The sequence below is a fragment of the Manacus candei genome, unplaced genomic scaffold (assembly GCF_025592945.1).
Source record: "Manacus candei isolate 608988 ecotype Guabito, Panama unplaced genomic scaffold, ASM2559294v1 h1tg000103l, whole genome shotgun sequence".
Classification (NCBI taxonomy): domain Eukaryota; kingdom Metazoa; phylum Chordata; class Aves; order Passeriformes; family Pipridae; genus Manacus; species Manacus candei.
The window spans coordinates 1547807-1566989 of NW_026138151.1; the positions used below are offsets into that span (position 1 = coordinate 1547807).

At 43.9% G+C, this 19183-nt stretch overlaps 1 protein-coding gene across 2 annotated transcripts in view; it reads right to left on the bottom strand.

The window, feature by feature from the left end:
- GALNT9 (polypeptide N-acetylgalactosaminyltransferase 9) overlaps positions 1 to 19183 on the bottom strand; it is a 379096-nt gene that overhangs the window by 67942 nt on the left and 291971 nt on the right. For both annotated transcript variants that reach the window (XM_051769179.1, XM_051769178.1), the window contains 2 exons: positions 9810 to 10007; positions 668 to 785 (listed from right to left, as the gene is read on the bottom strand). In XM_051769179.1, the coding sequence (XP_051625139.1) occupies positions 668 to 785; positions 9810 to 10007 (316 nt within the window). The remainder of the gene's footprint in view (positions 1 to 667; positions 786 to 9809; positions 10008 to 19183) is intronic.

Here is a 19183-nt window from a genome sequence, read left to right on the forward strand (position 1 = left end):
AAGTGGCCTAATTTCCAAATGCTAAGCAAAGACATGTTCCTTGGTGTTCAGAAGGACTGGATGGCAAGCACCACCTTGAAAACAAGGGCAAAGATCACAGGTAGCAAACCTCCTATAGGTCAAGAGCACAGGGTGGACTGATGTTGCTTCAAAGCCATCTGGCCACACTTCACATGGACCCATCTGACAGGGTCGAACACCTGTACCCTGTAGTTCTTATTCTGTAAAGCTGTAAAATATCCCAGCATTCATCACAAGTCATATGTAGAACCTCACAACTGACTTCTACCAGCCTGGCCTCAGTTTTCTGCAGGTATTCCACCTGCTGGGCCACAAATGTACAACATCAACTAAGGGCAACGAGCACAGGAATCCCAGTGTAGCTGTTTGCACAAGCAAAGCTACCGGGAAAGGGGAAAATCTTTCTCATTGGGTTCAGACACTGACAGAATGAACCAATAAACCACATTTCTGACTGTTATCAGTTCTCTCAGGGCCAGTAAGGCCAGGAACATTCATTTACTGGGACTGTCAGTTCCAGATAGTGTTGCAATATCAATTACTCCAGCATAATAGCCTATCAGCCAGGCAGCAACTCTGCTGGGCCACGAGCTCCCAGTCATTCTTTGCAAATGGACACGGCAAAAGTCTTGTCTTTGTTACTCACCCTCATGCCTAATTCGATGTTTTCCCCTCCATAGACCTCCATACCAGGGTCAAGCAAACCAATCTCACCAAAATACTCTCGGTCCACTACAAAGGAGCACCCGATCATGGCTGGTGTCCTGCACGGAGAGAATAAAGCAAAAAATTAAGTCATTTCTTAGTTACTACAGAACCCATCTCACAAGAAATTTACACAGATAAAGCAGTTCTTAGTCTTCAAGTTTACATTTTAAATTTATCTATGAGCATCAATCGTGTTGCACTTCATCCCCCAGTGGACAGAGGACCTTGTGGGACCAGAGCCACCCAAATAATTAGCACGCTGCCAAACACATCAGACCAGCTGTGTGTGGGACACACAAGATGTGAAGTCCCCCATGTGTGTCATTGAAGTATCAGGCTGGGTTTCGTTTGTTTTACAACACAATCTCTGTGCTGGAGCTGAAGTTTGTTACCACAGAGTAGCACAAGAACTAGACAACACTTTACTGGAAGATCAACACACACAAAAACCCCCATAACCTTTGTTGGAAGTGAGGAGTCCCCTTACCCACATATTAAAAGAAAGTGCATGTTGAGAGCCATGGATCAATCCTGGTCTGAAGTTTGCCAAGGGACTTCCTGGAGTCAGCTCTAGCATATGAATTTCAGCCTTTGTGAAGATATTCTATGACCTGCAGGTGGCTGCAGGAATGTCATCACTTCAGGTCCTCTTTCTCATCAGCAGTTCACCATTTCTACAGCAGGAGGTTAAAAAGGCTACAAACATATGGCCAAGATATGGTTTGACAAAACAGTTCTTTGCTCCTGGGCCTAAAGCATATCCTGACACTGCAGAACAGAGCCCACCCTGTGACAGAACTGCCTGGTACCCATGACAAGGTTCATTTGCTGAGGTGCTGATGTCTGTAACGGGCTCTGCTGTGCCACTGGCACTCCTGGTACCACTTCAGCATCTCTCCTTTGCACTTTCTCTCAGTTTGAAAGCCCCTGGCACCTCCCAGATCATTACAAGCTTCTCCTGCAGTGCACACTATCCCTCTCATGTTTTCTCTGCATAATTGAAAAAGGCAGCTGTTGATAGGAACACATTTGATCAGCACTGTTTCTGACAAAGAAGTTGAAATGGTTTGATTAACTCTCACGTTTCACCCTTACAGAGTGAGATGCATTCCCTGGGTGATGAGCTGAGGACAAGATTTAATGGTGGTTACAATGGCAAACATCTGGCTTTCACAGATGTCTTTGCACTGAAGTGGGGCTTCTCAGGTCCACTGAAAAGGATGGAGAAAATCGAGGCCAGATGTCAGAGACCCTGCAAAGAAACTGCAGCAGGGTCAGCACAGCACCCTCAGTGCTTGGACCTCTGCCACACCCAGAGTGCCCCTTCTCTGTGCAAGGAATTCCAGTATTTCTCTCTTTGGTGCTGTCATCTGTGAAGGCTTTCTGTGGAATCAGTCTCGAGTTAGAAGTGGTCTCAAGGCTCTGTGAGAACCGCTTGTGGTTCTGGGTACTCCTGGCTGGGCACCTCCATCCTCTGCAGATGCACATCCTTGTACACCAGGATCTTTGCAAGATGGATGGCATTTATAAATTCAAGTTATTTGATAAAATCCATCTTCCTCCTTATACTTCCTAGAGCCAAGCCTGAAAACAGACGTTCCTAAAGAGTCTGAGAGCTCTCCTGTACTGAGGACCAGACATATCCTATATACACCTCCAGGTCACACCCTGTATCAATGAAAACCATATTTTAGGCTAACAAGGACTACATTTAGTCTAGAAACAGAAATAAAAGAAGGACATGACCAAGATAAGGAAATTCAGTGCCTTTGCGGTGCCTTTGAGGGAATAATTCAGGTATATTTCTTAAGTTCATGAGAAAAAAAAGGAAGATGATAGGGGGCAGAAACACACCCCATTTTTTCATTTTCCATTCACACAGGCTTCACTGGATTAAGGCATCACTGCTTTGCAAAACTGAGATGCTAGTCTGGGCTTAGATTCATTCTCTTTCCAGCCCTGTCTCCCTCTCAAAAGTCCTCTGGAGGCAGCTCCTTACAGCGGTAGGATGCTCCCATGAGAATGTATCTCCTCCCTTCCTAATGAGGAATGGTACTGCCAGGCTTTGCAGACTGCTCTCAGGTGCTGGAATCCCTCTCTCTGGGGGATGGATTTTTGCAGCTGTCGGCTCTGTCCATTAAAACACTGAGTTGTTAATTGAATGGGGGTGGGAAATACATTTTGGATGCAGCTACATAATCATCACTCACAGCTGAATGCCACTGAGGGCTGCCTCTGCAGCTCCCTCTCTCCTATGCTTTATTTCTTCTCATTAGATATATTCAAATATAGACTCCACAAGCCTTCATGGCTTAGTCAGAAAAAAAAATTGGTTTCAGGACTCAGCAACAACAGCAGCAGAAGGACAGAAGGAACCACACCCAGCTTTTCAGAGAACTGTTGAAAATTGCCACTGACAGTGGCTTTTTCTACCTGAATTTGGCCACCTGCAGCCACTGGTCTTCTGCACAGCAGCACAGTTGCAAGCCCAGAAGCTGAACTGAGAAGCCCCTGGCCCTGCCCTGGACACATCCTGACACAGTGGAAGAACTTGCCTGCAGTGCACAATGTTTTCTGCATATTCCATGTTCAACGCTTCCAGTAGAGTCACAAAGAGTTTTTTGGGGGCCTCACCAAGGCCAGGCCCTTCACTGCCCTGTGCTCTGAGTGCCCCAGCTGTAAAGGCAGTGTGATGTGACTGTACAGCCCCGTGAGGGGGTAACTGCTGTGAGCAGAGGGACCCCAACTCTATTCCCAGCTCTGCCACTCATCTGGTCTCCAGTGAGTCACCTCCCTCTGCCTCTGCTCCTCCATCTGTGAAGCACACTTAATGACACTGGGTAAGAATCTGAGAATGCTTCAGCAGCCTAAAACCCCAAAACTCACTCCTAAAGGCACTTTAAGCACATTTTAAGCTGGATAATTTTATACTGGACTGCAGTGTCACATTGACACGTTGCAAACACTTTAAAAAAACCTGCTCCCCAAAAAGCAGGAGACCCTCACTTGGCTGCCAGCACTGGGTTTTCCTAGTATCTGAAATACTCCAGTGTATCTACCACTTTTAGTGCAGTGCAGCAGACTTTCTTTGAAAGCTAGAAATGGATATATGAGCAAAACCAACTACCTTAGCATGTCTTAACCACTGCTCACCAGCCAAGGGGCAGCACATGAGAAAGTGCATACCCTTAGCACTTCACAGCTTGAGAGTACAATATATTAAACTTAACAACACCTGCTTTATATAAAGCAACCTTTTCCCTTCATCATGTACTTTCTAGCAAAACAGTGACACTTTTAGAAGGAAGGTATCATAAAAGAGCAATTAGAGGTGCACTATTCTTTACCAACACCTCAAAGGTGTTATGAAACTTAATTGATCTGTGGAATATTCTTTGACACAACTGAGGATGTTTTAAGCATTAATTATAATCAACAGCAGCACTTAAAGGATAATGTGGGAAACACAGCCAAATGGGTTTTGCAGCTAAAAGCTTAAAATGCAGGATAGAATCATATTGATTCTGCACTGGAGAAAGGCACAGCACAGTCAATTTGTGGAAATTACCTGATAGTATGGTCACAGCAAGGGAAATGCGAGAGAGACATGACTCTGTAATGCCCTGGGGAAAGGGAGGGAGCAGAGAGAGCAGGGCTTTGTGAACTCTCCTTCCCTCCCTCCCTGCCTCCTGTTGCAGCAGACACAGTGCAGGCAGCTGGAGGGCAGAGAGGGCAGTGCCTGCTTTGGGATGAGGCACCACAAACAGAGGGCACGCTGGCCAGGGATGACACTTGCTGTAGGTCTGAGTCACAACTATTTTGTTTTAGTGAGGTCCCCAGGAGCACAGCTCTGTCAGCAAAATTCCAGCAGGTGCCATACCCATTTCTCCACCCAGGTGCCTCCCTCTCCTTCCCTTTACAGACAACTGAAGGATCCTGCCTGGAGCCTCTGTCAGGAACAAGTGAAGGAGAAAGGGATAAGCACCAGACTGACATGCTGCACGTGATACAGGAAATCTTCCTTCTCTCCTGCCTTAAGGTTAGTATATATATCTCTCTCTATCATCATCATCATCATGCAATCATGTCACATTTGAAACAGTTTCCAGAGCATCCAAGTCCAATTTCCAGGACAACTGACAAACGCTCACACATAAATACAGAAATGTAAACATAAATGCAACTATAGATAAATATATAAACAAAAATGTACATATACAGGCACGAGGAGAGAGAGAACAAGATTCAAATGACACATCACCTACCATATCTCTGAGTTTTCCACCTCCCCTGGCAGAATGTTTCATTGACTCAGGTTCTTAAGCAGCACCTCACCCCTGGCCTGACAGGTAAGTGGGGAAACCTGCATGCTACCTGCATAAATACTTCTTTTTTCTTACAACTCTTGTCTTTTGCAAGAAAGAGTTACACCAGGCCCTGAGAACAGAACCCAAGGACAGATTTGCTGCTCAGTAGTTAGAGGGGAAAAAAAATGACAAGCTAATGCTCAGTTACAAAGGCAGGGCAAATATGGATGTAAAATAACTCTCTGATGACCCACGGAAGTGTATTTTTTGGAACAGGCTGGACACCCATCAGAACCTGGACAAATAAAAGAGAAATTGCTCTGTTACAGGCTCCTGTGAACCAGAAACTGAAAAGAAGGCCATAATCAAAGCAATAAACAGTGTTGTTATTACATGACAGCATGGTTTATCCTGAAAGACTTCACCTTCCTAAGCTCAGGTGCACAGATGGGTTTCTTCCCAGAGCAGCAAAGACCCAACAGGGCTTTACCAGCATTGCTATGGCAGAGCAGCACGGGGTGTGACCTGCACCTGAGATGGGCACACACACCCCCAGATAAAGGAGGCAGCACAAACCACACCACTGGGGGCACATCCAGCTCTAATTTATACCCATGAGCAGGACACAAGGCACTCTCTTGAGTGGCTGAGGCAGCGCGTGTGGGAACATGTTCCTCCTGGTACCAGGCTATGGCAGATTAAAGCAGTAAGTGAGAACATATGCAACAATGAAATGCACCACTGCTGCTGGAGGAAGATAAAATGGAGAGCTGTGCAGGGCTTGGCTGAGTGAGGCTGACTAATGACTGTAATGTTAGTGGCTGCTGATCAAGAAATCAAGTGCAGAGCAGTCCATCATAATCACGGCGGGTGAGGGAAGACAAGTCAGAGCAGAGCTCAGAACACCAGAGTCCTTCCTTGCTGGTCCAAAACCCAGAAAAAAATACAGCAGGCATTAAAAACCTCAGCTAGTTTCAATGCATAGTCAAATTCACTGGAAACCCTCAGAACTAGGATCCTTTGTCACACAGTTTGTTGCCAGATGATAAGGACGTTTTGGGGCAGCGTGCTCTGAGGAACACAAATGGGAAATGATGTGATGGACACAGCGTGTCAAAATAACAATCCTCATTTAAATCTTCATGTTAGGGACATCTCACATCTCAAATGTCAAACATGTAAAATGGATTGCCTGCAGAAGCCGATTCAGGGAACATCAATTGTTCTGAAGTTCAGAGTATTAACGTGGGGGAAAAAAAAGAACCGACTTTAAAATGTATCTGAAATCTTTACAAAATCTGACACTTTGTTCTTGCTTTTTCTTTACCTTTGTTAGCACTTCAAGGCCACATCCCCATTGTCATTTAGACCACAAGAGCTGCTGTGACATTTTGTGGTGCACACTTGACATGACTGCCTATACTGTGCCCCACTGGCATGAGGGACAGTTCCTGCTCCTTCCCAGCAAGGCTCTGTGTAGGATCACACCACTGTCACCATTCAAGAAATCAGAGGATCAGGCTTCAAACAGAAAAAATGTTAGCAAAGAACTAAGCACATCTGTTATGTAGTCCCAGAAGGAAACAGGAATCGGACCCTGCTTTCTAAATGTCTCACCCAATTCTGCAGATCGATGATATTTATTCATACAATGCAAACATGAGAAATGCCAGGGCTCTGATCCTCACTGATACCAGAGAACACATGGTTCTTAACACTGAAAATCTTTAATCCCTTTGGAGATCTGGCAGGAAATACTCAGTTACACCAACCACAAAACTGGCCCCGGGGTTATTTGTTACAAGCCTTTTCTTTCACAAAACACACAGAGAGGCACAAACCAAACCCACTATTTGCTGAAGAGAGTGTCAAAGGAAGCCTTAAGAGGAACAGTGAGGACTAAATGAACTTGCAGTTTTCATGCTGATGAACAGTCCTGCAATCTCATGAAGCACTGAACAGACACATGGATCCAAACACCATCAATGTGGACCTGTTTGCATGTCTTGCAAAGTGGACTAAAACAGAAATAATTTCTTCAGTACGAGGTCTGGAAAGCTGGTTACAAAACCAAAACCTGTACCAAAGCAACAGAGATTTTGAAAACTAACTTTGCCTTCCTTTTGAAAATATACTTTAAATACTCTAAGCTACTAAGTTCCCATCCTGGGTGCTTTCAAATTTCAATCCTAAGTATACAGGCTTCCTGATTCTTTCCATCAATAACGCTCACACGTTCACTCTTCCCATTACCACAATTACACTGGCATATCACTGAAAAGCCACAAAATTGCACTGCATTTCTACAGGCAGGAATAACACAACAGCCAAATGCTCTAGCAAATCCACCCAAGTGCTACTGGTTCAGAGCCCCATCAGCAAGCAGAGCAGCGTGCTGTGAGGTGGATGCTCTGCTCCCCTGGATCACTGCCTCCAAAGCACATGTGCCCAGGGAGACACGTACGTGTTCACAGGTCAATGTTGATGCCTCTGCATTTCAGGGCATGGAATTCTTAATTTCCAGGAGAGATGCTCAGGCAATCACAACGTGTCAGTGCTCCTGGTATTTGTCAGCAAGGGTTGGGTGCTCCCCTCCTTGTGCTGCTTGTCTCATCTGTCCCTGGGCAGTTTATGCACTGTTAAATTGGAGGGTTTGTTCACTCGGGTTCAGAACAAAATCACTGCTCTTGGGAGCAGCTACTTATGTGCCTCAGATCTCAACACTGCTCAGTGCCTGAGTTTGGACCTTGTTCACTTCTGTGTCAGCCCAACTCAGTGCCAGCATGACACCAGCAAGAGCCTGAACACAGACAAAGTCCGTGACACATCATGCCCTGTATTGCTGAAAAAACCCCCTCTTAATCCCAGCAATACAGGGATGAGATTCCTCATCCTCTATTAAAAAGATCTGCAGTTGGATTTCCAGAAGTGTTTTGCAGAGGCAGCTTCCACGCCTTAGGGAGTGCATGACCTACCACCACTGAAATAATGTCCAAGATCTTGCTGAGATTTAACCTCTTAGTTCAGTCTTATCTGGTACTTGATCATTGTCTCCAGAACAGAAGATACTCAAATACTGGAGCAATCCATTGTGAAAATTAATACAGTACAGATGAACACAGATTTCCTGTGTAAACTGGAAGTCATGAAGTGTGTAAAACCTTTCAGGATTGGAAGACTGAAACCCTGGTTGCAGGAATGGAAGACTGAAACCCTGGTTTCAGGAATGAAATTTTGGCTGATTAATTTTCATTCATCAATAACCTGTTTCTCAGGGCTGAGTGAAACAGGTATAAAACACCTGCATTTTTAAAACAATACGAGGCAAGCAGGGCATGTTATCCAGGAAAACTGATTTCCTAAGTAATTTCTTTCCTGCTTATTGAGGTTTCAAGCCAAGCGAAGGGTCAGTGATGATGGACTGTGCTGTCCTCCAGTAAATAAGGTTAATGTTACTGTATAGCTCTGTTTTGCACTCACAGAGCATGAGAATGAACCTAAGTACAGCTTGCTCAAATACAGACTGAAATATTACTCTGCATGAGGGGCAGATCCTGTGAGGTGGCCCCATCCAACTGATCCCTTGGAAATGTGATCAGTTTGTCTGTGTCCTTTCACTTCCAAAGGATCACCTGGATCTTTTCAGATGGGTATGTTGTTAGAAGTGTTTGGATGACTTGTCAGGACTTGACAACTCAAGCTTTACACTGGAAGGGAAGTACATCAGCTTCTCTGCCAGAGCCCACACTGGGACCATACAGTGGAGTTTTAGCTTACTTTAGTTTGGAGGAGATATACATGAAAATGAAGAAGACTCTAAGGTGGTAAGTTGTGTCCTTCCCAAGAAATCTTAAAAAATAGGGTAGAGCAATCTATTTTTTTTTTGCATACCTGGGTTTCATATTTTTTAGCATTTATTTCAACAGTTCCTAACAATAGTACCCTTAACCAAGTACAGAACATCTCAGAGGAGCTGCTAAGACGAGAGGAGGAGATGAAGGGCTAGCAGATGTGAATTTTCAAACGAAGGGGAAAGAAAGCCCTTTTCACACAGGTTCCTATTTTCCCACTGTAACAATTCTCAAAAACACCTTCACAATTCCTGTAACAGCATCTCCTTAGAAAATTCCATTTCTGTAATGTAACATGCTCTCTTATAGAAAAAAATAAAATGACACACTGACTACACGGTCTGGGTTCATTTTAAAATTCAACCAGCACGAAAACTCAGAACATGTGTGCATAGTTCCCAAAAAAATAAAGAAAAGTTCAACTCTTGAACAAAGCAAGGCTAGCACAGCTCCTGCTGGTGCTCATGGGAAGCTCTGGTTTGGGCTGATGGCCAAGACTGCTGCTCACAGAGCAGAAGTGGAACCAGCCTCTTTGTAATCATGTACACACCACCTTTGTTTGTCATACACACAAATGTTTCACTGGCTTAACACCCATGCCAGAGTCCACTGGAAAGCAAAAGCTTAGATGAAAAAGATCCTGCTATCCTCCTAAGGGCCACAATATGAACTTGAAGCACACACTCACAGCTAGAGCACGTGCCCTTCTGTACACACTGTGGTGCAGCTCTGAGAGGCAACACACGCAGCCCCACCTGTCATTCAAACAGCCCCAGCTTTGCAGAGCCATCTGTTCTCTCCAGCCTCCTTTCACCCTCCCTGCTCAAAGCCTTTAGCCTTGCCTTTCACTTCAACTGCCCTTGGCAGACAGCTGGGATGGAAACGTCGCCAGTCCCGAGGTGACAGCACAGGGGAGATTTACCTGATGGGAGCTGACTCATCCCCTTTATCGAGCCAGTCCTGGGGTGGGATTATGTACATGCACCAGAGCCCCCAGTTGTAGCCGTGGGCGGCGTTGGCGTATTGCTGCACTTCGAACGTGTTGTACTTGATGTTGTCGATGGCCGGCAGGATGATCCGCTTCCGATCCTCTTTGATCCGGGTAAGGGCAGGTTCCACCCTGGGAGCAACAAAAACAGAGGCATGTTTTACAGGTTTTACAGCCCCCCAGTAACCCCAGGTCCTGCCTGGCAGGCTGATGAAACCAGGTTCTCTAACGCTGCAAGCATTAACCCAGCGAGATGGCAGCCCAGAGCTGCCCTGGGACTGAACCCACATCACTGTCACACACTGATGGGGGGGACACACTTCACACAGCAACTGCACAGGAATTATTACCTTTAGGAACCTGTACCAGAGTTAAACAACACAAAACCTGATCAAACACCTCTTCTGAGGCCTGGAGATTGTTAATTCATCTCACAATGGACAAGTGTTGAGAGACACCATCACCATGAGCAGTCAAATGGTCTCACTGGCTACACCACTGGGGCTCCTGCTGGCCATAAAACACCAGCTCCTGCTGACATGGCCTGAAGAACTAAACACACACCAAGGGCTGCAAGAATCTGAAGGTGACTCAAAGGTTTTAATCTTGTTTCCTAAGGACTGACCCCACGGGATCTAGTTTGAATGACAAGTATGGCTGCATTATTCCTTCTAAAACCTCTTTGGTGATGAGAAGATTTCAATTGCCAGATGGTGCAAAAGCAGCGAACTGCAGGAAATGTTCCATCATTTCAAAAGGCTTTAAAACATCAATGTGCTTTCAACAGAAGCTACATCCCAAAAGGAAAGTAAAAAGCTTCAGTGCAAACACTCATTTCTGACCAAGGTAGTCTGAAGTCGCTATGAATTCACAGAGAAAGTGATCCAAAGAGGTAGCAGACTTACATAAGGGTGGAAATCACTCCTCAAAGTAGTATTAGAAACAGCCACTGGTTCAGTCCTTTGTAACTGTGTTTCCCCTTGAAACAAGCTTTGAAGATTTTGCAGAGCTCTCACATGTATCTTTAAGGGAACGGTGGTTTGCTGCGATTCACAAAGGCAGTGGGATTTGAACACTGATCTTTTCTCATTTTCCTTCTGCTGTTGGTTAAAAGGCAATTGTTCCTTCATGGTTTCAAGTTTGTTATTTTATATATTGTTTGTTATATTTAGTTTGTTACCATGAATTTTCTTGTGCAGGGCAACAGAAAGGGAAAAGCTTATGAAGTTAATTCAAACTGCATTTTCAGTCTTCACTACCTCCATCTGAACTATCATAAATTTTCTGATCTGTTCTGTAAGAAGACAGAAATGTCTCTGTAATTTAATACAGCCAAAATATTTGTCATTTTGTACACAGTCTCCCTATTGCTTACATGAGGCTGTGTACTGCTTGCCTTCTCTTCTTTTTACTGCTCCTACATGAGTAAAAATAGACACAGACTCAGAGAAACCCTTGAGTATTGATGACGAGCTGCTTACTGCAAATAAACCATCACAAAACAGAGCATAACTGACAAAAAGACAAGGTGTCACAGCATTGCATTTGGAGAGAAGAGCAAGAGACTTAAACTAGCTTAATTTGGATTCCTCCAGAAAACTGACATTTGAATTTATCAGCTGGATGCCAATAACACAGAGAAAGGAAGTTTTAATAAAAAGGATGATCACAAGCATGGTGGGAAAAAAAGAATGACATTGTAAGTCACAGAAATTTCCTCTGGCCAGGAAGGTTATAAAAGAGATGTTCATCTCCTATTCAACACATATTGTTTTGTTACTCTCCTTGATTTATTCTGGGAATAAATCAATGGATCCCTCATGACTGGAGTGGCCTGAGGTCACCCTTACTACTGCTTGCCACCTGTAATTTTAGGTACAGTACTTATATTGTCAAAGCCCAAGGTCCTGTGAGGTACCAAAAATCTCCACAGAAGCATGAAAGCTCAGCAGCCTAAAGGAGGACAGTGATTTCAGCTCTATTTTTGGCAATACTTTTTTTTTCTTTTTTTTGCATGACATTTAAAGAGCTGTACCCCAGACTCAAAGGAGATTTTTTTTTTTCTTTCTGTGGAAGAAACAAGAAACAAATGAGAGACTCAGGACAGTGCAGTACATGATGCAGACTCTCAATTCGTGTGGTCTTTGGGCTACACTTGGGCACATCCATAAAGAGCCAACGTGACCTTTCAAATCAGGATAAGCCACTTCTGTTGTCAATATGAGATTATATTTATGAGATTAAGTGTTTTAAAAACCAGTGGGTGGACAGCAGAAAAACTCTTGCAAATCCAACAAAGCAGGGACTAATGCAGAAAAGCTGATTCTGCTCAGTTCTTTCCATCATGTTATCTGTGCTAACCACCTTAGAGGCAGCAGAAGAAAACACAGAACAGTGGACACTTCAGCCAGACACTCCCATCATGAATCCAGTGCCCCCAGCTCCCTTCTGGCCTCTGCAACAAAGGCTTTCAAAATGCCAAACAACAGGTGCAGGTGTCACTAATGACAGGCCACTAATTGTTGGACAGCAAGAAGAATCCTCCTCTTCAAGATTTTAAAAAATGACCTTGGTGCAGATCACCCTCCATGCAAAGCACCTGGAGCAGGACCCTGGTTACAGAACAAGACTGTTTAACCATCACACTTAAAACCATCCTGGAGGTTCCAAATTCCTTCTACAGTTCCTCCTTGTGTACTTGTTTTTCAAGTATTTTACTTTATAGGGTAGACTGAGATTGTGTAATGAAAAAGCTAAAAAGAGACAAGGAATTCTCCTCCCTTAATGTCAGATGTCTGCAAAGGACCCCCCACATCCAAGGTAACTGCCTCAGACTTTCATTCTCAGCAGAGGGAGAGGGAGGCTGGCACTTTTACAGTCAGATGCTTCTCATAATAATGCAGACACTGAAACTAGGTGAGATTAATAATGTTGAATTATTTTGAATAAAAAGGGAATTTAGCCTGCTACTTTGCAAGACTGCTTAAAATTGGACTGCTGAAGTGTATCCCACATAATGGTTAGAGAAAGAATGTGAAGAAAATATTTAACAGTCACTCTGGTTTTCAGCCCTTAATCATATCTGTGATTGTGTTAATCCAATACTTGAGTCCTGGCAATGCTAACCTGGGTCCTTGCTATCTTCATTACACAAAGAACAACCCATTCCCAGCTCTGGGGCTGCTCTCACACCAGCCAGCACCAAACTACTCCTGTCACTCTACAGTTGACTAATTTCTGTGTTTTTCCAGTTGTATGACTCACATTTATTACCACCTGACACGGTGCTTTGCATCTGAGTGGCACAAGGAGGGATCTCTGGAGCGTAATGCAACAGTTGGGTCAAAACACACGATGAAATTCCATTGATCTCTATCAATCTGTTAATGTGAAATCCCAGATTTTGAACTTCCATGAAATCTGAGGCGTCTGTAAGCTGTCCATGTGATCAAAGTTCTGCTTCTGTCCCCCTCCACTCCAAAAATGTAAATGTTCAAGATACTACTTCTCCAATGTCTCTGCCCTCGAGCTATGCCATGCCAAGGTCATGGACTGAGTTGGGATGAAAGCAACTGCTGCACCTTCCTTTTCTAAAGCTCCCATCTCACCCATGGAGGTGATTTTCTACCTCTGTTGGTATCCACATGTGTGGAAATCATATCCCTGTGGGTATTAGGAACAGGAAAGGTTCAGTATGTGGACAGACTGCACAGCTATCTAACTCCCCAAATACGTTCACACCCACAAGAAAGCAGGCTCTGAGTCACAGATGGAAAGAGAAAATCCAGGATAGAACTGTCCTCTGTTCTGAACCCTGGTTTTGTCTAATTGCTTCAGGTTTTTGAAAGGGTTATGATTAAATCTTTCCTAGTAACTTCTAGGGTTTTTTTCCCCTAATTTGAAACTGCTACATTATTATGCAGATTTACCCACCCTCTTTACAGACACCAGCATTCTTTCTCTTTTTTTTTTCCCCCTTGTCTTGTTTTTGCCACTGTGCACCTGCAGAAGTCAGATGCTTCTGGCAGCTCACAGGACTGAAAGGACAGAGGGGAAGGGGTTGCTGAAGTCCAAGTATGTTCTACATGCTGTGCTGATGAGCTGCAATATGTTGTTTGAGTGTTTTCTTTCCACGTGGCCACCGCTGGCAGTGAGGCAGGATTGAAGGATTCAGCCCTGCCTGATCAGGTACATAAGCCAGATGTGAATTTTGAGATTCATCTCTGTTTTCACAGATGCAAAAATATTAGGTTCCTACCTTGTATCTGAGCCTACATGCTTTATGGGCACAGAGTAGCACAGATTGTTAACAAGTAATTTACTGGAGCAAGAGCAAAAGTTTCCCAGGCATATTCACAGACTTGATGGATTTCAGGAAACTAAACATAATCAAAAGATTCAGCTTTAAAGGTAATGCTTCACAGCAGTCAGTTATTTTTTTTTCACCTAATAAAACCTAAGCTGACAATTTGGACTGGAATTTGAGTGACATATGAAGATCCTCCCTTCTATCCTCTCTTAAAATACATATTTGTCAGTGTCCTCCTCTCACTCTGAATAGATTGCTGATGAGCAGATAAAGCCAGAAGAGAAAGGACAGTAAATTCAGTTCTCCTATAGACCCCACTGGGCTAAAGGGTGTTTCCAGTTTGGTTTTATTTCTCTGAAGCAGTTCCAGCAATACAGGAACATAGTGCTGAAGTCTCTTTCCCAGGACTCATCCCTGTGATTGACAGAGCTTAGCTGGAACTCCATGAAGCAACATCACTTTTCCAGGATTTCAGTGGGCTTCCCAAAGGCACCAGGACAGGCTGGGCACAACATCCACAGCAGGTGCCTTGGTGAGTGACCCCTCCTTTCAGAAACTCTCCTGGGGGATTTGTGGAAGGAATCTCTGATCAGGAGCAAACTCACAACAAAATGATGTGTCGATTTGTCAGAGTGTGTTGAGCATATCACCAAACAAACAGCACGTGCATTTAATGCTTTTGCCTACCAGTTGGAAGATTCCTGCATGAACACTGGATTTTCCAAGGTGTTGGACACCCATGACTTTATTGGGAGTTCCAGCAATGCCAGAACTGTGGGCCTCAAGGACTAAGTGCTCCCAGGATAAACACTGGAGGCAAAAAAGAGGTGAAAGGCAGAATTTAACCCAGAGTACAGAATAAGCCTGTAAGAAGACTGAGAGCAAAGGCAGGGGTCAAACTGTGTTATCACAGGTTTCTCTAATCCCCTTGTAAGTCTATCTCTGAACATATATGCATTCTGTATTTAACATTGGGTTGATTCAGAACAGCTCAAACCCCACGGGAAAGCACAGCAAACAAAACCCGTGTGCTGCCTCACATCCTTATCAGATTGCTGGAGAATTCATGCCATGGGGAAGTCTGATTTTCCACAATGCTAGAAAGAACAGCTTCTTCCAGAAAAAAAACCCACAGATAAAAAGAAGTTAGTTATGAGCTCCTCAGTGCACATGATTATATAATTCACCTTTTAAAATATGTAAAAACACCTGCTGACTTCAAGTAGACTTTTAAAAAGGTACAACATAGGGTTAGGGAAACCACATGATTGCTGCAGGCCAGAGAGCTGCCCAACTGTGCTACTTCAACAGCCTTCACAACTTCAGGGATGCTTTGCTAACATGTAGCATCTGAGAAGCAAAGCCCACTCTCCAGTTCTTAATCAGAATGATTGAGATTTGTCAATCATTTGTCAATAAATTCCTCCCCGCCGCTCAAATGTCACTTTTTCTAAATTGGTTCAAAAGTAAATCCTTTCCTAAATGACAGGAATTGCGTTGGGAAATGTCTCTCAAATTCTGCCCTATTCCAAGTGGTACATGAATACCCTAATCTTTGGGTTCTTTTGAGATAAGCATGTATCTTTTTTTTCCTCTCCACAACCACTACGTTAATTTTTACTCCAATGAAAAATGAAGAATGGACATTGAAAAAAAAAAAAAATCCAGCCTTTATTTTTTCAGCTTTCACAAATCAGAATTTCTTTTTCTTGCAAGCATTTAAGGAAGAGTCCTTACAAGACAGAAATGAAAGACAGCATGGTCTCATCTGCTCGATTTTATGGCTCAGTGGGTTTAACACCGTATTTTACTCTGGCTCTGCCACTGTCAGATACCATGAAGTGTAAACTTAACACAAGAATGTAAGAAAAAAAAAAAGCTGTGTAAACTGAAAGCTTATTTTGCATGATTTTATACGCTACCTCACATTTCACTGACAATACACATTTATCAGATGCAGACAAGCAGATCTACTGACACACATAATTCTTCACTGAGGCCATCTGAGGAATATTTAATGCAGAATGCCTTTCCTGTAAATAAGTGTTCAGAGAACTGAAAAAGAAATAAATTTCATACTCCCTTCCCGGGTCTCTAAGAGAAAAGAGAGGAATTCCCCACCTGCTCTCCCTGACATCTCTATCAGTGTTCCTGTGTCCCCAGGGAAGTTTCAGACCCGCAGCCCCCAGCCAGGTGCAGAGTCAAAGATCAGCTCTTTGGCTGCCAAATCTCAACAGCTCTTTTCTGCACCACTGAAAAGCAGCGAGGATGCTCCAATGAACACTCTAGGTCGTTGAGGTAGATGAATAGTTGAAGCTGCTTTTCTGGTACGTCCTCTCAATGTAGGCTGGCACTGTCCCATAGATCTGAAGGGCCCACATGGGCTTCACGCTTCCCTCTCCACTCACATGATGCTAGTTCCCTTTTGCTATCTAAAACATGTATTCCATCAAGTTACCAAATTGATCCAAAGGCTGTGGATGAGAAAAAAACTCCCTTATTAAACACATGTCCTTTCCTCTGCATAAATAAAACATCCCAGGTCAACCCTGGCACGGTACCAGGGATGCTGCCATGAACCATGTCCTGAGCAGGAGGGATGTGCTTGAACCCTCCAGAGGGGAGGGATTGCACAGGTAATTTTGCCCTCACCTTCACCACCTCTCTCACTAGAAAAAAAGAACCACCTGGACCTTACCAGGTCCCCAAAGACCCAACTGAGCTTGAACAGGGGGGACAGGGAGTTCACCTGCTGACAGAGGTTGGCTTCCAGCTCATTGCATGAAAATGTTAAAAGGGAGCTCTCAGGGAGACAAAGACCTTGTGGCTGTGCTCCACAAAAGCATAACCATGTCTCTGTTACAGAGTACTTGGGATAACCAAAGTTAGAAGACCAGGAGGAAATCAACTTCCTTTTTCCTTTCCACATCGTGTCAGGAGTCCATTGCTCACAGCCACTGCAGCAAATTGCACTGCATCTCACAGGATAGAGCAGCACCTGCAAAGTATCATCCACAGACCCAGGGATCTTGATCTTTAGTTCTTTGTAGTTCATTAAAACACCAGTTTTCTATATTTTAAAGCACTGCCAACTTTGGGCATAATCCATAATGATGGGATCTGTATGACACAGTCTGATGGATACTCAGCTTATATTTCAGGTTCTCTTTCTCGTGTCAGGCTGACTCTGTCTCTCTGTTATATTGAAATCTTTTGATTAAATCCTCTTACTTCACTGCTTCCTTATTGATACTCCCCCTTTGTCTGGCAAAATTTTAATTACCATGGTACTGCATAACTCCATTCAGTGCTCTGATATTACCTCAGTGATAGGAGCAAAAGCAATTCCTAAGACAGAATGTAACTATAATACTCTATCATTATGTCTTCTTTTATGGCTCCTAGCACCCTCTTTATGGCTGCTAATATATTGTGGTTTCTGCCTTTCACTTACTGATTTCTGCTCTCCTTCACTCAATGTGTCCTTTTTCTCACCCAGAGAATTAACACCCTATCTCTGCTATCTCTCTTTCCTGCTCCCAGACACAGTGTAGGGAAGTTCTCTTCTCCTCCTCATGCTATTCTTTCCCATCTCTCAAAGACAGGAGTCTACACAATGCTCTACATGTTCTGCAACACAATCAGCATCCAGGATGTGATGGTCTGCACTCAGGGTTACTGTGGCTTAGCACACAGTGGGGGGACCTAATACAAAAGTCAGGGCAGGAATGCTGAAATCTTCAGAGGACTGAAGGGAAACTGAGCTATACCAGCTTAAATACACCCTCAGAGAGGAAAGTACAGGAGCTTTTCATATCCACTGCTTCTGCTGGGTTGCTGACTCCTGTTAAGTAACCATTAAAAACAGACCTGGTTCTACTGCAGGAGAGGTAGAATTTTACACATGAACTGTACAAATACATTATCACATAATTTTAGTTTAAAATTCCATTTGAGAATTAATGGCAATGGCCTCCCTTTCAGGCAGTGCTCTCCTCTTTCACAGCAGCAGTATTGGCTCACACCGTCAAAAGCCTTAAGGGGAACAGGTCAGTCAAAAATCACTGCTCTGCAATAACATATTTCTACACCTGAGAAGCCAAAAAGCAGCAATTAAGCACAGTAAAATAAATAATTCAATGGCTAATTTGACCTGCCAGGTTGCAGAATGGTTTTTTATATCCTACCAGATTGTATTTTAGTTTAGAAGAAGTGTCCCTGGAGAGCAATGCTGTGAGAGCCCATAAAATGCTATAGTGAGAAATAAGGCCAAAATTCACCTGTAAATGGCCCACTATTGTCAAAAGAAGTTTTTTTGTTATTGGTCCTGCATATTTCATGAGACAGTGAAGAAGTCCTTCTTTGATTCTATATGAGTTAATCTGCCAACTGATTAGGCAGGTAAAGCAGCCATAGATTGGAAGACTAGAATTGCACTGCAAGTACTTGACTTTTAGATGGAACACAAACCAAACAGAAAGCTAATGCTCTTTTCTGTGGTAAAGGAATTGGCTTCTTTTTAATTGCCTCACAAATAATCCAGAGACAGCTTTGAGTGGGAGCAATCCATGTGGCCTCTGAATACATAAATATGCACTGAAAATGGGGGAAAATATTCATTCAAGGTGCACCTAAATAGGAGAATAGAACAGCAGTACTTTAACAAGAGATTCCTGCCTCACTCCCAAGTTTGTAGGGCTGGGAGTGCGGGTAATTGTAACCTGATGGGGAAAAACAAAGCAGCCCAGATGGAAGGACTTCAGTCCCTCCCAGTAAAAGAAGATTAGATGAAAATGGAGCTGACAGGCACCCACATGTGCACAGGTGGGCAGCACTAAAACCAGGAGGAGGTGGGCAGAGCAGGGCTGGAGGTGGCTCAGCAGCCACAAGGGTTGAGTGGAAGAACAGTGGGAACCCCAGTTGGGAGCACTCGGAGCACACACGGCTCTGGGACATGGGACACGTGTCCCACACACCTGCTGGGGCTGCTCCAGAGCCC